The 18,548-nt window shown below is 40.1% G+C and overlaps 1 protein-coding gene across 3 annotated transcripts in view; it reads right to left on the bottom strand.

The window, feature by feature from the left end:
- The window catches only part of slc7a2 (solute carrier family 7 member 2), a 160,963-nt gene that overhangs the window by 52,701 nt on the left and 89,714 nt on the right, over window positions 1–18,548 (bottom strand). For all 3 annotated transcript variants that reach the window (XM_048546853.2, XM_048546837.2, XM_048546845.2), the window contains exons 2-5: window positions 11,915–12,305; window positions 10,709–10,864; window positions 8,069–8,234; window positions 65–201 (exon numbers count right to left, since the gene is read on the bottom strand). In XM_048546853.2, coding sequence (XP_048402810.1) covers window positions 65–201; window positions 8,069–8,234; window positions 10,709–10,864; window positions 11,915–12,290 — 835 coding nt within the window. In that variant the 5' untranslated portion in view covers window positions 12,291–12,305. The remainder of the gene's footprint in view (window positions 1–64; window positions 202–8,068; window positions 8,235–10,708; window positions 10,865–11,914; window positions 12,306–18,548) is intronic.

Here is an 18,548-nt window from a genome sequence, read left to right as displayed (position 1 = left end):
TAGTTTTTTAATGCCTAACCCATCGACTAAATAATGCAGTAATTACTATACCCATGGTACTTACCGGTAGTAGCAATACAGTCAAATCCAACAAATGCATAGAAGCAGGTAGCAGCACCAGCCAATGTTCCAGCTATTCCATATGGTGTGAAACCACCTATCCCATAATTACTGGTAACATTCTCTGAAGACGACAGATTGCTACAAGACAAAGGGAAAAGGCAAAAATGGTACATCATATTTACAGAACACAGTCAATTTTCAACTACTCATGCAACATCATTTTAAAAAGAACATTTCAATACGTATAGATGGCAACAGTTTCTACGAACATATAAAACAAAAAAGTGTTGCTAAGTAAACACCAGTCCTTTAGACAATGAGTAGGGGAATTTATTAGATGAGGAAATGGCCAAGGTGTTGAACAGATATTTTGTGTCAGTATTCAAAGTGGAAACGCAAACAACATGTCAATAATTGATAACAAGAAGGCTATGGCAGGTGAGGACCTAGAAATGATCACTATCACTAAAGAAAAACTGAATGAATCATGGATGCTGTAAATCAGGAACAAGAACAGAAGTTGCTGGAAAAGTTCAGCAGGTCTGGCAACATCTGTGAAGAAAAATCAGAGTGGATGTGGTATATCTGAATTTGCAGAAGGCATTCAACAAGTTGCCACACAAAATGTTGCCTCTTAACATAAAGGTACATGGCATAATGCGTAATGTATTAGCATGGATAGAAATTGGTTAACTAACAAAAAGCAAAGAATGGGGATAAATGGGTGTTTTTCTGGCTGGGCGATCTATCATGCTTCAGGGATCAGTATTAGGACTGCAATTGTCTACAATTTACATAGATGATTTAGAATTAGGGACCAAGTGTAGTGTGTCAAAGTTTGCAAATGACACCAAGATTGAGCACTCATGTACAAGCAAAGTCAACCTGTGCTTTTGACCCCGGTGGCTGACTCAAAATTTAGCCCATTATGTTTTTTTTGCTCAGCAAAACCAACCAAATATAAATACTTGTAGAATCTGTTGCCTAAAAAGATTCTATTAGGTAATGATCACAGGACATCACATAATGGAGATTTCACGGTTTTATCTAACTTTACTGTCTTATGCTAGACACTTCAGTGAGAACTTCCAATTCAGAGGAAATAAATGAAACAAGCAAAGCATTGTACAATGGTTGCATTGATAAAAGCTCAACTCTAACCCTATCACTGATGATTGAGTATGGGACGACTGTTCATTGAGTATGGAGATTGACCTTCAGTGGTAAGGGGATCTGGCAAATCAGATTTTGGTGTCCAAAAGGTTCCATGGGTCACCATGAACTGCAGAATCTTACTTTACCACAATCTACAGCCTCAAGGTATGGCATATTTACCATTACCTACAAGCCGGGAAACCATCCTGGTTTTGTGAAGAGGGCATACTGGCAGCAGACCAGGCATGCCCAAAAATGAAGTGTCAACTTGGTGAAGCTGCAACACTGGGCAACTAGCATGTCAAACAGCATAAGAAGCAAATGATTGTCAAAGCATTGTATCCCAGTAGCTAAGGAGAATGAAGAGTTGAAGGAAATTAGCATTAGTAAGATTTTAATGAAAAAAATTAATGGGGCTAAAAGTTGATAATCCCCAAGGCCTGAAGGTCTTTGTAGAAGCGTAACCCCCCCCCCCCCCAAGAGGGGACAAAGACTCAGGAAGCAGGCAGGATTCAGGCAAGTGGAAGACGTTTATTCAAGCAGAAAACAGTTAATGCAGGGAGAGGACCAAAGGATCTTCCCCAAATCTGGCCTTGATGTGAGAAAGCAACTTTTCACTTAATCTCACTCAGATCAGAAGGGCGATCAATGACATGCTCTCATTTCTGCAGTGAAATACAGCATTTTTTTTACATTTTATGTTACAGTAATCGAATACAACATAGTCACTGTCCTTCCTCCTTAATTAATACATCCAATTCCATGGGAATCCTAATCAATTCCTATGGACAGCCCCAGGTTCCCATGATCCTATAGTGTTTACCAGGCATTGCAACCTCTAGGTAATGGGGTCTTTCTATGCATCCTATTCATTCCCAATTTATTGGTGATACACTTTTGGATCTTCTTTAGGCTTGCTTATCTTTAAGGACAGATTGAATTCTGTTACTCATTGTATTCCATGTGCTACTTTTATCCAATTTGAGGTCAGAAATGTTTTTTTTCATTCACGGGTGAGGGAGTTGCTGACTAGGCAGTATTATTTCCCATCCCTAATTGCCCAGAGGGCAGTAATAAGTCAACCACATTGCCTGGTGACTGGAGTCACATGTATGCCAGACCAGGTGAGGATGGCAGTTTCCTTCCCTAAAGGACATTAGTGAACCTGCGTTTTTCCTGGCAATCAACAATGGATTCACAGTCATCATTAGATTCTTAATTCCTGATATGTTCTTGAATTCAAATTCCACCATTTGCCATGGCAGAATTCAAACCCAGGTCCCCAGAATGTTACCTGGGTCTCTGGATTAACAGTCCAGCAATAATAATATCACTAGCCCATTGCCTCCCCCTTCTAAGGGGACTGAGGTGTCAAAAGTTTGTGGCTTCCAGACAAGTCTGCGCGACTATAATTTAGTGTTGTGTGACTTCTGACCTTATCCACCCAGTCCAACACTGGCACATCCGAATCATGTTTATCAAACTCAGTTAGTCCTCTGATATTTCCCACTGTCCTAATTATATATTTAAAAATACAAAAGACAGTTAGTTTTAACTAATTGCTAAAGGTAAATTTCTAAGATAAAGTTAGTTATTAAATGTAAAGTTGTACAGCTACTTCTACTGTTAGCGCTTTGTAATTAATGGGTTGTGAACAGTCTATCTTGCACAGGGTGTAAGATAAGGCATTTCCTATGGCTAATTAACTTTCATTTTTTTTCTAATGCGTGTATTATACTTTGGTTATACGTACATCTATCCTTTATGTTGAAAACTACTTCTATGATTATCTAAAGAATCTTTAACTAGAACCTATTTCTTAATAATGTGAATAACTTCAAAGAAACAACTACAAAGTAACTTTAGCTAATGTCTTTGCAGCTGGTTAGGGAATTCATCTGACTGGTTCATGGGCTCAGACTCACACCTGGATTTATTCATTCATTGGATCAGTCATCCCCTCATTAATGAGGCTGGAATTAATCACTTGTCTGTTTTAGACATTCTCTTGTCAAAACTGTCTTGCAAGGTTGGTGGTAAGGCACTTGCGCTGACCTTGCAGTAGTCTTGTTCAAAGGTACATTACGTATCACGTAAATGTTGGAGCAGGCTGTCCCATTTTGTTTTAACCCTGTTGGCCATTTTATGTCTTTCAAACATGGGCCACTTTGGCATAGGCTGGTATGGGTCGCTCTCAATGTACAGGTACAAGCCACCCCTACAGTGTTCATCTAAGAATTTAAAAGGAGATGGCAATAGAGATAGTCACTGCATTGCGCATTATCTTACAAAATTCTGTAGATTCTGGAATGATACCTGTAATTGAAGAAAGAAACTAGTCGCAAATATCACCCTACAATTTAAGGAGAGTGGGAGGAGAAAAAAGGAACTACAGGCTTGTTAGCCTTATATCAATAGTCAATAAAATGCTAGACTCTATTATTAAAAAAAGGATAAACAGATTCCTGGACGATAATAACCTGATTGGATTTATTTGGTTTGCTGAACTTGCTTTAGATTTTTGAAGATGTTCCTAATAGCATTGATGAAGGAGAGCTGATGGACACAGTACGCTTAGATTCTCAGAAGGCTTTTGATGAAGTCACCCACTGGAAGCTGGTTAGAAAGATTAAAACATGTAGGACAGGAAGTAATTTGCTGGTAAGGATTAATCATTGGCTAACTGACAGTAAACATAGAGAGTTTTGAGAAGATTTGTAGCTCAGGTTGAGGTTCTGGATGTGAGTTTGCTCGCTGAGCTGGAAGGTTCGTTTTCAGACGTTTCGTCACCATTCTAGGTAAATCATCAGTGAGCGTCCGACGAAGCGCTGGTGTTATGTCCCACTTTCTATTTATCTGGTTAGGTTTCCTTGGGTTGGTGATGTCATTTCCTGTTCTTTTTCTCAGGGGATGGTAGATTGGCTCCAGATCAATGTGTTTGTTGAAGGAGTTCTGGTTGGAATGCCATGCTTCTAGGAATTCTCATGCATGTCTCTGTTTGGCTTGTCCTAGGATGGATGTGTTGTCCCAATCAAAGTGGTGTCCTTCCTTATCCAACGAGCCACCACACACTGCAGCACAAAGGAACTACGCAGAGCAGAGGAAAATCACCTATACAGCATATTCAAAAAGAATGGGTACCCTACGAACACAGTCCGCCGATTTCTCAGCAACAAACCCAAACAAACAGACAAAACGGGCTCAGAAACCATAACCACTCTCCCCTACATCAAAGACATTTCCGAAATGACTGCCAGACTACTCGGACCCCTTGGCATCAGGGTAGCCCACAAACCCACCAACAAACTAAAACAGCAGCTAATGAACTTAAAAGACCCTATACAGACAACAAATAAAACGAACGTCATCTACAAAATACCTTGCAAGAACTGTGACAAACACTACATTGGACAAACAGGCAGGAAGCTCGCCACCAGGATACATGAACATCAACTAGCCACAAAAAGACATGACCCACTATCACTCGTATCCTTGCATACAGATAAGGAAGGACACCACTTTGATTGGGACAACACATCCATCCTAGGACAAGCCAAACAGAGACACGCATGAGAATTCCTAGAAGCATGGCATTCCAACTGGAACTCCATCAACAAACACATTGATTTGGAGCCAATCTACCATCTCCTGAGAAAAAGAACAGGAAATGACATCACCAACCCAAGGAAACCTAACCAGATAAATAGAAAGCGGGACATAACACCAGCGCTTCGTCGGAGGCTCACTGATGATGCTACCTAGAATGGTGACGAAATGTCTGAAAACGAACCTTCCAGCTCAGCGAGCAAACTCACATCCAGAAAACATAGAGTTGAAACAAAGGGTCATTCTCACACTGTTAGGCTGTGATTAGTGAAATACTGCAAGGAAAGGTGCTGGGGCCCCAGCTGTTCATGGTATTTATATCAATGATTAGGACTTGGGCACCAGATGTATTACTTTCAAATTTGTAGATAATACGAAGGTAAGTAGGAATGTGTGTTAGGAAGAATTAAAGTGGCTTCAGGAGGGTTTGGACAGGCTTAGGGAATAGTCAAGAGCACGGCTGATGAAATGTAGTGTAGAAATATATGAGGTTGTCGACTTTAGTAGGAGGAACATAGCGCACAGTATTATCTACCATCTAGAAGGACAAGTCCAGCAGATACATAGGAATACCATGACCTACAAGTTCCCCTCCAAGTCACTGACCATTTGGAAAGAAATTGTCATTCCTACAGTGATTCTGGTCAAAGTCCTGAAATTCCCTCCCTAACGGCATTGTGGGTTTACACATATCAAATGAATTGCAGCATTCATGAAAGCAGCACAACAGCACCTTCTCAAAAGGTATCCAGGGATGGACAACAAATAATGTAGACACGGCCGGGATCACCATATTCCATGAATGAATAAAGATAATCCTATTTTTTATTCTTTTGCCCATAAGAATAACCCAATGGCCACAATGCTTTCTTTCACAAGGTCAATTTCTGCATGTACAGCATGCAATTAGAAAAGCAAACAACACATTGGTGTTCATTACAAGGAAATTTGAATAAGGAAATAAAGATGACTTGCTACAGTTGTAGAGGAAAGTCTTTATGAGAGCACACTGGTATGCTGTGCACAGTTTTATTTTCCTTATCTAAGGAAGGATATGCTGCAAACTTTTTATTCTCCAAATATTCCAGATAATCAAGAGGTCTACACAACCAATTTAAAAACACACACTAAGTCATAGAAACGTAATGCAGAGGGTACACACATCAATTATATTCTTTATTTACAGTATAAATCATGAACTAATGATGTAAATTTCCGTTAAATAAAATTTATTGGCAGAGAGCCTTCTCACTCACGTCCTTGAAGTACAAAGGGATCTGGGATCTGGGAGTCCAAGATAATAAAATGTGAGGCTGGATGAACACAGCAGGCCAAGCAGCATCTCAGGAGCACAAAAGCTGACATTTTGGGCCTAGACCCTTCATCAGAGAGGAGAATGGGGAGAGGGAACTGGAATAAATAGGGAGAGAGGGGGAGGCGGACCGAAGATGGAGAGAAAAGAAGATAGGTGGAGAGTAGAGTATAGGTGGGGAGGTAGGGAGGGGATAGGTCAGTCCAGGGAAGACAGGTCAAGGAGGTGGGATGAGGTTAGTAGGTAGGAAATGGAGGTGCGGCTTGGGGTGGGAAGAAGGGATGGGTGAGAGGAAGAACAGGTTAGGGAGGCAGAGACAGGCTGGACTGGTTTTGGGATGCGGTGGGGGGAGGGGAAGAGCTGAGCTGGTTGTGTGGTGCACTGGGGGGAGGGATGAACTGGGGATCTGGGAGTGTTGGTCCAGGATTCTCTCAAGGTTAACTTGCATCTAGAGTCCGTTATTAAGAAAGCGAATGTAATGTTGTCGTTTATCTCAAGAGGGTTGGAACATAAAAGCAGCGTTGTGCTTCTGAGGCTTTATAAAGCTCTAGTTAGGCCCCATTTAGAATACTGTGTCCAATTTTGGGGCCCACACCTTAAGAAGGACATACTAGCCCTGGAGCGTGTCCAGCGGAGATTCACACGGATGATCCCTGGAATGGTAGGTTTAACGTACAATGAACAGCTAAGGATCCTGGGAATGTACTCATTAGAGTTTAGAAGGTTGAGGGGAAATCTAATAGAAACTTACAAGATAATATATGGCTTAGAAGTGGTGGACACTGCGAAGTTGTTTCCATTAGGCGGGGAGACTAGGACCCGTGGGCACAGCCTTAAAATTAGAGGGGGTAAATTTAAAACTGAAATGAGGTGGCATTTCTTCAGCCAGAGAGTGGTGGGCTTGTGGAATTCATTGCCATGGAGTGCAGTGGAGGCTGGGACGTTAGATGCCTTTAAGGTAGAGATCGACAAATTCTTGATCTCACAAGGAATCAAGGGCTACGGGGAGAGTGCAGGGAAGTGGAGTTGAAATGCCCATCGGCCATGATTTAAATGGCGGAGTGGACTTGATGGGCCAAATTGCCTACTTCTACTCCTATGTCTGATGGTCTTATGGTCTTGACTGACCACTCCGATACTATGGTAGATTGGAAGAAATTGACTCTAAAGTGAATCAACTATTGATACTCCTTGATTGAACAACAAGTATATTTACATTGAGGTGAATAAATCCTTTTTAAAAAATTAATAATTGGACAGAATAATACATTAAAGTTCACAGTATTGGAGATATATAATGTTTTGCTGGTTTATTGACAGTGCCGGTCCATTAGGCACTGGTTAATACAAAGTTTGCTGTACTTGCCACGGAGTGAGTATAGCAAAGGTTCATCAGGCTAATTCCTGGGATGACAGGATTGTCTTATGAGGAAAGATTGAGGAGGCTAAGGGTGTATTTTCCAGAGTTTTGGGGAATGAGGGGCAATCTTATTGAAAATTATATAATTCTTACAGGGCACAACAGGAATATATAGACAGGATATTTCGCCAAGCTAGCAGCTCTAGAATCGGGGTGTAATAACTGGGCAAGGGGCAGGCCATTTAAGACTGAGATGAGGAGGAATTTCTTCACTCACATATGAGTGAATATTTGGAATTCTCTACCCTATAGAACTGTGAAAGCTTAATCACTGAGCAGGTTGAAGGTAGATATTGATAGGCTTCTGTTGACTAATGACATTAAGGGGTAGGGAGATAGTGCAGAAAAGTGTCAATGAATAAATGATCGGTCATAATCATGAATGGGAGGACAGGCTCAGTAGGTTGCATGGCTTACTCCTGTTCCCATATTTAGGATTCCACTATTTCATATGTTTTAAAACAACCTCAAAATAATTACATCTGTTGTCCAGGTCCTTTTTACGCACTTACTTTGTAACAACTGTGAAGTTTACGAGAGCTTCCTCACTGATCTTCCAGTTCTCAGTATCTCCTTTCACAAACCCAGTGATAATAACAAATATAAGAACCAAAATGTTGATGGCTGTAAATATTTTGGTAACCCAAGCAGATTCCTTCACACCAAATGATAGGAGACCTAAAGTGCACAGAATATTAAAAGTAAAAATGCTGCAAAGTATCAATTTTCTCACATTGAACAGTGCTTTTACTTTGAATATAAAGAAATGCAAGATCATGTATCCTAGATATTAATTGCATATAATTGTACTTTCGATTCTGAAAATGAGAAGGACTTAACTTGGAACAGTGCTATGCCTTTTGGTCTACAAAGCATATTCAAACTGAAGAGTCTCCCACAACATTTATGATCCCATAGGCTTTTGTCTCAGTTGCTTTGTTAAACATCAGCACTGTACCCCTCACTCACACTCAACCTCTACCCATTCTCCATGCCCTTTGTGCTAATCCGTGTCCCTTTACCCATCTCTGACGGGTCTTCATATGCTGCATGCAAACCCATGTCTAAAACCCAGCCCCTTATCGATTCTATTCAAACTAACCTATGATACCACAGCCCCTTAAAAACTGCAATATAGCTGTTGTAGCTCAGTCATAGTTCCTTAGAGACCTGACCTCAGGTTTGGAAAGCACAGAACTTATCAAAACAAACAGACTTCTCTTGACAATCTCATGTGAAACATGCCTTAACCTTTAATAGCCTCTTTGAGCCAGCAATCAAACTGTGAACATACAACTGCAAATCCTCTCTCCCACCAACCTCCAAAAGTGATCATGACTTGATAAAATAAAAGTTTCAGGATAGCGTACCTTGCTTTGGTAGCAGCATTAACTTTTCAACTTTGCCAAGAAACGCTGTACCTAAATTTGCTATGGAGCCATTCTTAAAAAAAATACTCCAACATTTTAAATAGGAAAATTTCAGGACCTAATGAAGTGGTGCTATTTTACCTAGTTAGGGTGGTGTTATTAGAAGGAACACTCAGAAATAACGTCAGATGTAAATGTTTTTCATTCCATCTACGTGGTACAGGACACAGGAAAGGGGTGTTGTTGAAGATGTTGATTTATTGCTGTGCAGCCTATAGACTGCAAACTCAGCACACCAGGGAATAGAGACAGCAGTGTGATTAGTAAAGCAAATACTACTAGACTGCTTAGTTTGGCTTATCAGCAAATGGCATCACTTCTGACCTTAGGTTGGCTTTTTGCCTTCTAGGTGAGAAATCAGGTGGAAATTTTCCCACCTCTGTGACACTGTCTCCATCCTGATAGTGCGAGACTAACTGCATTTTATTGTGAGCAGATAGGCATGAATTGCAAGCCTGGGCTGACAATTCCCAGAAGCAGGTTGAAGTTGCAATAGAGGTGGATAAATTCTGAGATGGGGAGAGAAGAAACCCCAGCTCTTGACACAGCTATTAGGCTCTCCCCAGGCTCCATCTGTACACATGTTCACTCCACAGATTCATACATCCTCTGTATTCTTCATGCCACCTCCATACCCACTTTTCCTGTATCCACTAGGTATATTCCCAACAAACCCTCCAGTAACACTGGCAAATCTTTTAAATACTCATTTTTATATATAATAAAAGCTCCTCAAAATTCCCTTACAAAACTGATCCTCTTACAAACTCACAAATCTGTGAAGCTCAGCCATTCATCCTTCTACTGCAAAATGATTTAAATCCATTCAGCAGCACAGAATCTTACCCAAAAAAGCAACCAGGCATTAAAAAAAATGTTTCAAAGAAAGTTTAATTCATTAGAAACACGCAAAACTGTCAATTAAATAATTAGTCCCCTTTATAGCAGTGTAAACAACCTCCTACAGGGCTGATTTCACTCATGGGTATTGAACCTCAGCTGTTTGAGGCCATCTGGTTGTCTGTAATGCTAGCTTTGTTGATATTGTTGCAAAATAGAACCTCCACCTTTTCCGAGATAGTAGGAACTTTGCAGATGCTGGAGAATCTGAGATAACAAGGTATACAGCTGGATGAACGCAGCAGGCCAAGCAGCATCAGAGAAGCAGGAAGGCTGATGAAAGAAACGTCAGCTTTCCTGCTCCTTTGGTGCTGCTTGGCCTGCTGCGTTCATCCAGCTCTACACCTTGTTATCTCCACCTTTTCACCTCCTTTAGCAGGATGTAAAAACACCGTGAAGCCCTCTCTTAACCTACTTGTGCCATTCCTTACTTTTTCCCAGGTCTGACCTTATTCATTCACGACTCCTAGCACTTGCTGCAGTCACAATGCAATTTCTCTTTAACAGTACTAGCTAATCACAATATTTGGCACCTATTGATACGCCTGGTCAATGAAGGGTTAGCCGGGTTAATTCCCTTTGGGCACAGAGATCACCGCAATGAAGTGGGAAGCTGTTGGGCTGCTGTCTGCAGGCACAGGTTAATCATACATTGTGAACTCCATGCTCATTTTCAGAAAATATCCACTTGAGGTGCCTCTAATGTTTTTAAATGTGATTGTAAGATCATGTCCTAGATAATTTCCTGAATTTTATAAGCATGATAAATATCTCATCCAGTTTACTGTAAAATGATACATTAAAACTTCACTTTCAACATACCTGACAATAATAATATAAGACACACTGCAAAAAAGTCTGGATATTCTGCCAGTCCTGGTGAATTCATCCTGAAGTATGTGCCAAAGAAAGTTCCAATCTGTTTGCCAACAAGTTCATCAAAGGTACCACTCCATGCCCTGGCAACACTTGATGTACCTATGCACAAGCACAAATGAAAGAAACACTACTAAGTACACACTCACATTACTGCTCCATTGGTGGCCAGGAGAAATTCAGAAAAGCAAACTGTAGATAACCCAATGAACAAAATGTTGATTAGACAAATAATCACAACAGGATCTGCATCACATTCGAGACTATCCTTGTTCTACATTCATTTCAGAAGGCTTCATGTGTTCTTTGATTGTTTGGAACAGTTCCTGGGAGGGTAACTTTGCACAAGCTGTAATAACTTTATCTACAAAAGGACAATGCTTAAATACTTTACAGGAACACTCTGCAATTGTCACATTAAAAAGCAATAGTCCAACAAATAAGCACATTTCAGAAGAACTAAGCAGCAAGAGGAAGAAGAATTTCACACAGTGACTGGTAATGATCTGGAACTTGCTGTCCACGAGGTATAATGGATGTAAATATTATAAATTATTTTACAAGGAAATCAGATAGTCATTTTACAGAAATAAAATTCATTATATTAATAAAATTATGGCCCAATGGGAGAGAAAAAGGGAGTGGCAATAATTAGATTGTATTCCAGAGAACCATCATGGTATAGCCAAAGATGACTAATAATTTAGTGATTTTATCACTTAAATTCTATCAGAATTTCTGTCATTTTAATTAATTTAACTTTTAAACATGGGCTTTAGCAATTAAATCAAATGTTAATCCTGCCACTAAACTATTAAGGAGAGCAAGTTGAATTTTATGAATTGAGTATTGACATGATTGAAACTCTTTTACCATCATTCCAGGATTGGTATAGTTTATGAAAGTTATATACTTTTCTGGACTAGAAGAATATTTTCACATTGAAATTTTGCCTAGAAAGGCAGGTTATTGAAAGAAATAGCTTTTATTCAACTTTAGTCAGAACCCAGTTCCAATAAAATTAAACATAATTAACAACCCTCAAAGTATATTATACCCTAATCTTCAGGAAAACCAGGATAATCCGAAGTTTAGTGATGCACAAAAATAAATGTAGGGTAAATCCTGGGTAGGTACATAAGAAACACTTACCAATGACATAAGAAAGAATTAAGTTCCAGCCCGTGATAAATGCCCAGAGCTCACCAACAGTCACGTAACTGTATAGATATGCAGAACCAGTCTTTGGAACACGGGCCCCAAATTCTGCATAGCATAGACCGGCCATCACTGAAGCCAGTGCCGCAATTAGGAACGAGATGATAATGCTGGGTCCAGAATCCCATTTAGCGACCTCACCAGCTAGCACATAAACACCAGCTCCGAGAGTGCTGCCAACTCCCAGAGCTATCAGGTCTATGGTGGACAAACAGCGGCATAGTTTGGTATCTTCGAGATTATTTTGGCTTATGAGTTTTCTACGAACTAAGCATCGAGTGAAAGACCTCACGGTGCCACAATGAATCATCTTTGATGGGGAAAGCTGAAACAAAAAAACAGAAATATTTTAAAATCCCTTAAATAGACAAATAATTGAGCTGTATCTTAAATTTCTTCAGTGTTGTATTGGTTTCTTGTTAAGACATATTATTGCTTATGAGTGCTGTCTAAATATCTGTGTTACAAAATCAATGACAAACCTTTGTTTATCATAATAATGCTGCAAGCCAAACAGTTTAAAACATAACTGAATTTCTTTTTGCATTACCCTGATTTTGTTTTATGAGGTCTGGATTTCCTTTTCCAATGTGTTATTCTACAGCTGAGTTGCAGCTGCGTTTAATTTGACAATCTCCACATCCCCAACTAACACTATCAACATATAGGACATGTTCAGCTGTTCTAGAGGGTACACACACTACCATTGTGTTTGCAATGGGCAACAATGATTTAATAACATCCCAAGCTCAGGCAGGAATTTATCAGGTGATTGCTTTAGTTGACTGGTTAAGTCAACTTGACATTATCATAAAAAAACTGTCACAATTTTACTAGCAAATTTGATATCAAATTCTATAATTTAGCACACATTAAGTTCACCTTGATTATGTTTTTTACCTCTAAGTTCAATTTTTCTACAGTGCCAATAACGACAACTTGGAAGTTCCGCTGACAGTTTCTTGACACTTCCAATGAATTTATCTACATTTCATGCACGCTCATGTCAACTTTTAATCATCCAAATGAGTAACTTATCTCTGCTAAACATTGTCACTAAACTTCTCCCAAATGGTGTCCCTGGGCTCCTCCCAAAATGGCACCCTACCTCTTTAACTAACTTTAGAAACTTTACACACTTAATTCGAAAGGTCCCAAGTCATGTTTTGGACATTCAACTCACAGCACTGCATCTGCTTGAAGACAGTCACACTTTAATGTGTCCAGTTGCATCTGTGACCGTGGATGGAGAAAATACAACCCGTCCTAGTTGGCCACCCTCCCTTGTGCAAACGATAGCTGTCAGGTTCAGGGAAAAGACTTAGGAATCGCAGCTCTGTAGCAAGTTGACTAAGCTGTAGATTACATCAGTTCTTACAAAAATTCAGGCCAATCATAGTTTGAATGTTGTGAGTTGTAACTTTTGTGGACCAGACCAATACCCCTCAAAGCATGTCAAGGAGATAGTACACACTGCTGTTACTGAGGTCTAGGCTATCTACAAGATGCACTGCATAAATTCACCAAAGTTCCTTATACAGCACCTTTCAAACCCATGACCACTTCCATCTTGAAGAAGAAGGGCAGGAGATATATGGGAAGCCCATAACCTCCAAGTTCCTCTACAAGTCACTCACCATCCTGACTTGGAAATATATCGCTGATCCTTCACTGTCACTGTGTCAAGTACCTGGAATTCCCTCCGTAATAGCAATGTGGGTCGGCTCACAGCAGGAGGACTGCAGCGGTTCAAAAAGGCAGCTCACCACCACCTTCTCAAGGGCAACTAGGGATGGGCAAGAAATGCTGGCCAGCCAGCGATGCCCACATCCCACAAATGATTAAAAAAACCCTAACTTTTTCCTATTTTAAAGGCAAGTGCCAGGCATTGTGTTCCACTTGCAATTTGATGGGTCAAACTACTATCCTTGAAGCAAAAGACACTTTATTCATGCACTATAGTTAAAGTACAGACAAAATAAATACAAAAGAATTGGCTTAACTGTAACCCTATTGAAATACTTAACAAAATAATAAACTACTCATTAACTGTTCCAGTATAGGAATATCCCATAAGCACATGGATGGCAAAGGCAAAGCCAAAGCCAGTAAAATACAATTTCACACAATTCTAGCAGCAGAAAGAGAACCCAAGCGCTTAGCTGTAGCAAAGGCAGACAGAGCGAGAGACAGAGAGGGAGAGGGGGAGAGAGAGAGAGAGAGAGAGAGAGAGAGAGAGAGAGAGAGAGCTGCAGCAGCTTTCACAACCCAAACAAGTACTGAAAGCTAACCTAAAAATCTGAGCTCTGTGGGAGCTTGATCCTACCTATTCAGGCTCCTTCTGTTGTTCCAACTTTAAAAAAGAATCCCCAAGGCGCCTCACAAGCTGTTTATTGTCTCGAAGCAGACCGCTCAGTACCTCTGTTTCTCAGAACCTCCCTTCATAAAAAAAACCACCATGACAAAATACACCTCTGAAAGCTGCAGTATCATCACAGGAGGAACTTGCATTTGTTGATCTTCCCAGGATTCTGCTGCCCTGATCTTCTCAGAGGTAGAGGGTGCCTTGGCAAGTTATGGCATCTTACAAATGGTACAGACTGCTGTCACTGTGCACTGGTGTTGGATAGGTGAATGCTTATGATGAAAAACATATTAAATGGGCTGCTTTGTCTTAGATGGTATTAAACTGTCATACTAGTGTTATTCAGGGCACAGCTTTGAATGCATTTTCCACAAGAGGTATGACTCTAAACTGCTGGTCACATCTGCATCATTCTTATGGCTAAAGGTTAATAGGATTGATAGGATGCAGAGCTGGGCTGAGATGCGGTAGATGGAGTTTAACTCTGAAAAGTGTGAGGGTGATTCATTTTGGAAGGACAAACTTGAAAGCAGAATACAGGGTTAATGGAAAGTTTCTTGGCAGTGTGGGGGAGTAGAGGGATCTTGAGGCTTATGTCCCCAGTTCCCTGAAAGCTACCACCTGGTGGATAGAGTTGCTAAGAAGGCATATGGTGTGTTAGCTTTCATTAATAGATGGATTGAGTTCAAGAGCTGTGAAGTTATGTTCCAGCTATACAAAAACCCTGGTTCAGCCACATCTGGAGTACTGTGTCCAGTTCTGGTTGCCTCATTACAGGAAAGATGTGGAAGCATTGGAAAAGGTGCAGAGGAGATTTACCAGGATGTTGCCTGGAATGGAGGGAAGGTCTTACGAGGAAAGGTTGAGAGAGCTTGGGCTTTTCTCTTTAGAACAATGTAGGATGAGAGGTGACTTGATAGAGGTATACAAAATGATCAGAGGTATAGACAGAGTAGACAGCCAGAGACTTTTTTCTAGGGTGGGGGTAGCTATTATGAGGGACCATAGTTTTAAAGTGAGTGGAGGTAGATATAGAGGAGGTGTCAGAGGTAGATTCTTCACTCAGAGTGTGGTAGGGATGTGGAATGCATTGCCGGAGCGTGTAGTGGCATCGCCTCATTTAGAGGCATTTGAGCGGCTATTAGATAGGCACATGGATGATAGTATAAGGTAGCGGTGGAGGTTAGATAGGCCTTCGGATTAGGGTAAAAGTTTGGCTCAACGTCATGGGCCAAAGGGTCTGTTCTGTGCTGTAATGCTGTATGTTCTATGTTCTAGGTCAGGAGCTAGGAAGTCCTGCAGGAACCCATAAACTGAGCACCAGTGAGTAGCCTGATATAGTGATAACTGACTGGGTTTGAATTGTCACGCATTTTGTGAACAGACCACATTGGAACATCTTGGCCAAGGATTAGTTCTGGAGCATGACTCTTTACTGCTATTTTCAGCATGTTATCAGGGTTCATAACTTTGCAGTATCCTATGAATTCAATCATTTCTTTATAGCATCTGCACGGAATCAAAGTGACTGAAAACTGTGACACAGCACCTGAAGAGAGTCTAAGATGGGTGGATCATCAACTTGATTCCATAATGGTTGAAGTTTGTTACAAATGATTTGGCCTTGTCTTGTTGCACTATGTGCTAGGTTCACCCATCATTCATGATGCTGAATGTAGGCAGAAATAGAGTTTACATCTGAACTGTTGGTTGTCGGATCACTTAGCTCTACCTATCACATGCTGGTTCCACTATTTGGCAAGCATGTAGTCCTATGCTCTAGCTTCACCAGGCTGGCACTTCATTTTTAGGTATTCCTGATGCTGCTGCTGCTGACATACTTTCCTGCATGCTTAAACAAGAAGAAGTGTTAAGTGTACCTATGATCCTGCTGGACAGTGCACCTATGTAAATGCCATGTCCCCGAGGTCATGGTTGTGCATTTCTGTGATGTACCTTGCACGTCAGCTGTTTACATTGAGAAACAATCACATTGACAAGGGTTCACAGTCCTGCAGGTACACATGAAGCCAAACTAGCATATATTAATGTCAGCAGAATAAACAGCCAAAATCTAAAATCATGCTGTGAGCATTCTCAAAGCAATCACCATTTCAGGTACACCATTGCATCAAATTCAATTCTGAAAGCTTAGCGATTCAAATCATTGGAAAACTACTTGCCAATAGCTCTATGTATCAAAACATTTGTTTCAGTTCCACGGAATACAGCATTAACTATAGAGTCCAAAAGTAGGCTAAATATTTAGCATCAAAAAGTGTAATATTTGATTTGCCTGCATGGTAGGGTTAGGTTTCAAAACTAGACGTAAAACAACAGTGTTCACGTGAGCTTTTCCACATTTCATTATCATTACGAAAAGTACTATCTTATCTTTTTGAACTTTGAAGGGTTGACTTACGTTTACAAAATGCAATGTCTTGACACAAAACAGGGTAACTAGAAATGAAATCATGTTAATTAACAAACAGATTAACTAAAATCTTGTCCTCGTAACTAAGAAAATGATCATAAGCAGAGTATCGGAGGAAGGCTTTACTTAAATAATTTAACTTTTGCATAGTGATGTTATCAACTAGGATCTAGCTATAGGAAACATTAATTTTTAAAATTTATTCAATTCGACAAATTTATTTGTTCTGCAGTAAAATTAAAAATATCCTTTATAGCCATACTAAATGGGAAGCAGGTCATAGAGTCAAGGACATAGAGATTCACAGCACAGAACTATTCAAAAACAACCACTAACCAATATAATCCAATTTTCCAGTGCTTGACACATAGCCTTGTATACCTTGGCAATGCAAGTGCGCAACTAAATACTTCTTAAATGTGCTGAAGATTGCAACTTTATTACAATATTGCATATATTATACTACAGTAATTTATTAAATCAGGGATGCAAATAAATATTTTGGAAAATCTCAAAAAAATTGATCTAACTGAATCTTAGTAATCTAATGTAGTTAATGAAAAAAAGGCACCAAGATGCTTTAGCTGACAGTGATCAAGTTCACAAAATTATGCTATTGCTGTAAATTATATCACAAGAACTAAACACATTTTGTTGATCTAACTATAGGAAAACTGTTACCATCCTTTAAGAATGTATAAAAATGAGCAATGATGGTGATTCTTCTGTGAAGAACAGTAAAATACTTAAAGGATAAACAGAATAGATGCAGTTACAATGATTAGGGAGTCCAGACCAGGGGCCACCATTTAAAAATACTGGTGATGTCTGAGATTGGGACAAATATTTTTACTCAGCGGGCTGTGGAAGCTGAGTCTTTGAGTATGTTTAAATTGGAGGTTGATAGGTTTCTGATTACCAGTGACATACGGGATTATGAGGATGAGGTGGGCGAAAAAGCATTGAAGTGTTTGATCAGCCATGATCACACTGAATGGTAAGGCAGACCTGAGTGGCCTACTCCTGTTCCAATGTTCCGAAAGGAATTGGGCTCATTTTTTTTTGGAAAAGAGTTCTCCTGGAGAGCTCCACTATACATCTTTCTCCAATCCAAAAATAACCATTTATCGCTACTCGTTGTATCTTGCCACTCAGCCAATTTCATCCATGTTGTCACTGTCCTTTTTATTCTATGGGCTTTAAGTTTACTTACAAAGCAGTTGTGCAGAATTTTGGAAGAACGTATGCTACATCAACAGCATTACTATTATTATTAGCATTCTTCTCTGTAACCTGTTTGAAAAATTTCAGCCATTTAGTTAGACCCAATTTTAAGTGAATAATGCTGAATCTCTTTAATTAACCTCCATTTAACTAAAAAAAAGTTAATTTTGTTCTGAATTACTGTTTCAAAAAGAGTCCCCACAACAGAGGTTAAACTGAAATGCCTGTAGTTGTTCAGTGATAATGGTAACTGCAGATGCTGGAGAATCCAAGATAATAAATTGTGAAGCTGGATGAACACAGCAGGCCAAGCAGCATCTCAGGAGCACAAAAGCTGACGTTTCGGGCCTAGACCCTTCATCAGAGAGGGGGATGGGGAGAGGGTTCTGGGATAAATAGGGAGAGAGGGGGAGGCGGACCGAAGATGGAGAGTAAAGAAGATAGGTGGAAAGGAGAGTATAGGTGGGGAGGTAGGGAGGGGATAGGTCAGTCCAGGGAAGACGGACAGGTCAAACAGGTGGGATGAGGTTAGTAGGTAGGAAATG

This window comes from Stegostoma tigrinum, chromosome 1, assembly GCF_030684315.1.
Source record: "Stegostoma tigrinum isolate sSteTig4 chromosome 1, sSteTig4.hap1, whole genome shotgun sequence".
Classification (NCBI taxonomy): domain Eukaryota; kingdom Metazoa; phylum Chordata; class Chondrichthyes; order Orectolobiformes; family Stegostomatidae; genus Stegostoma; species Stegostoma tigrinum.
This window is presented reverse-complemented; position numbering and strand designations above follow the sequence as displayed.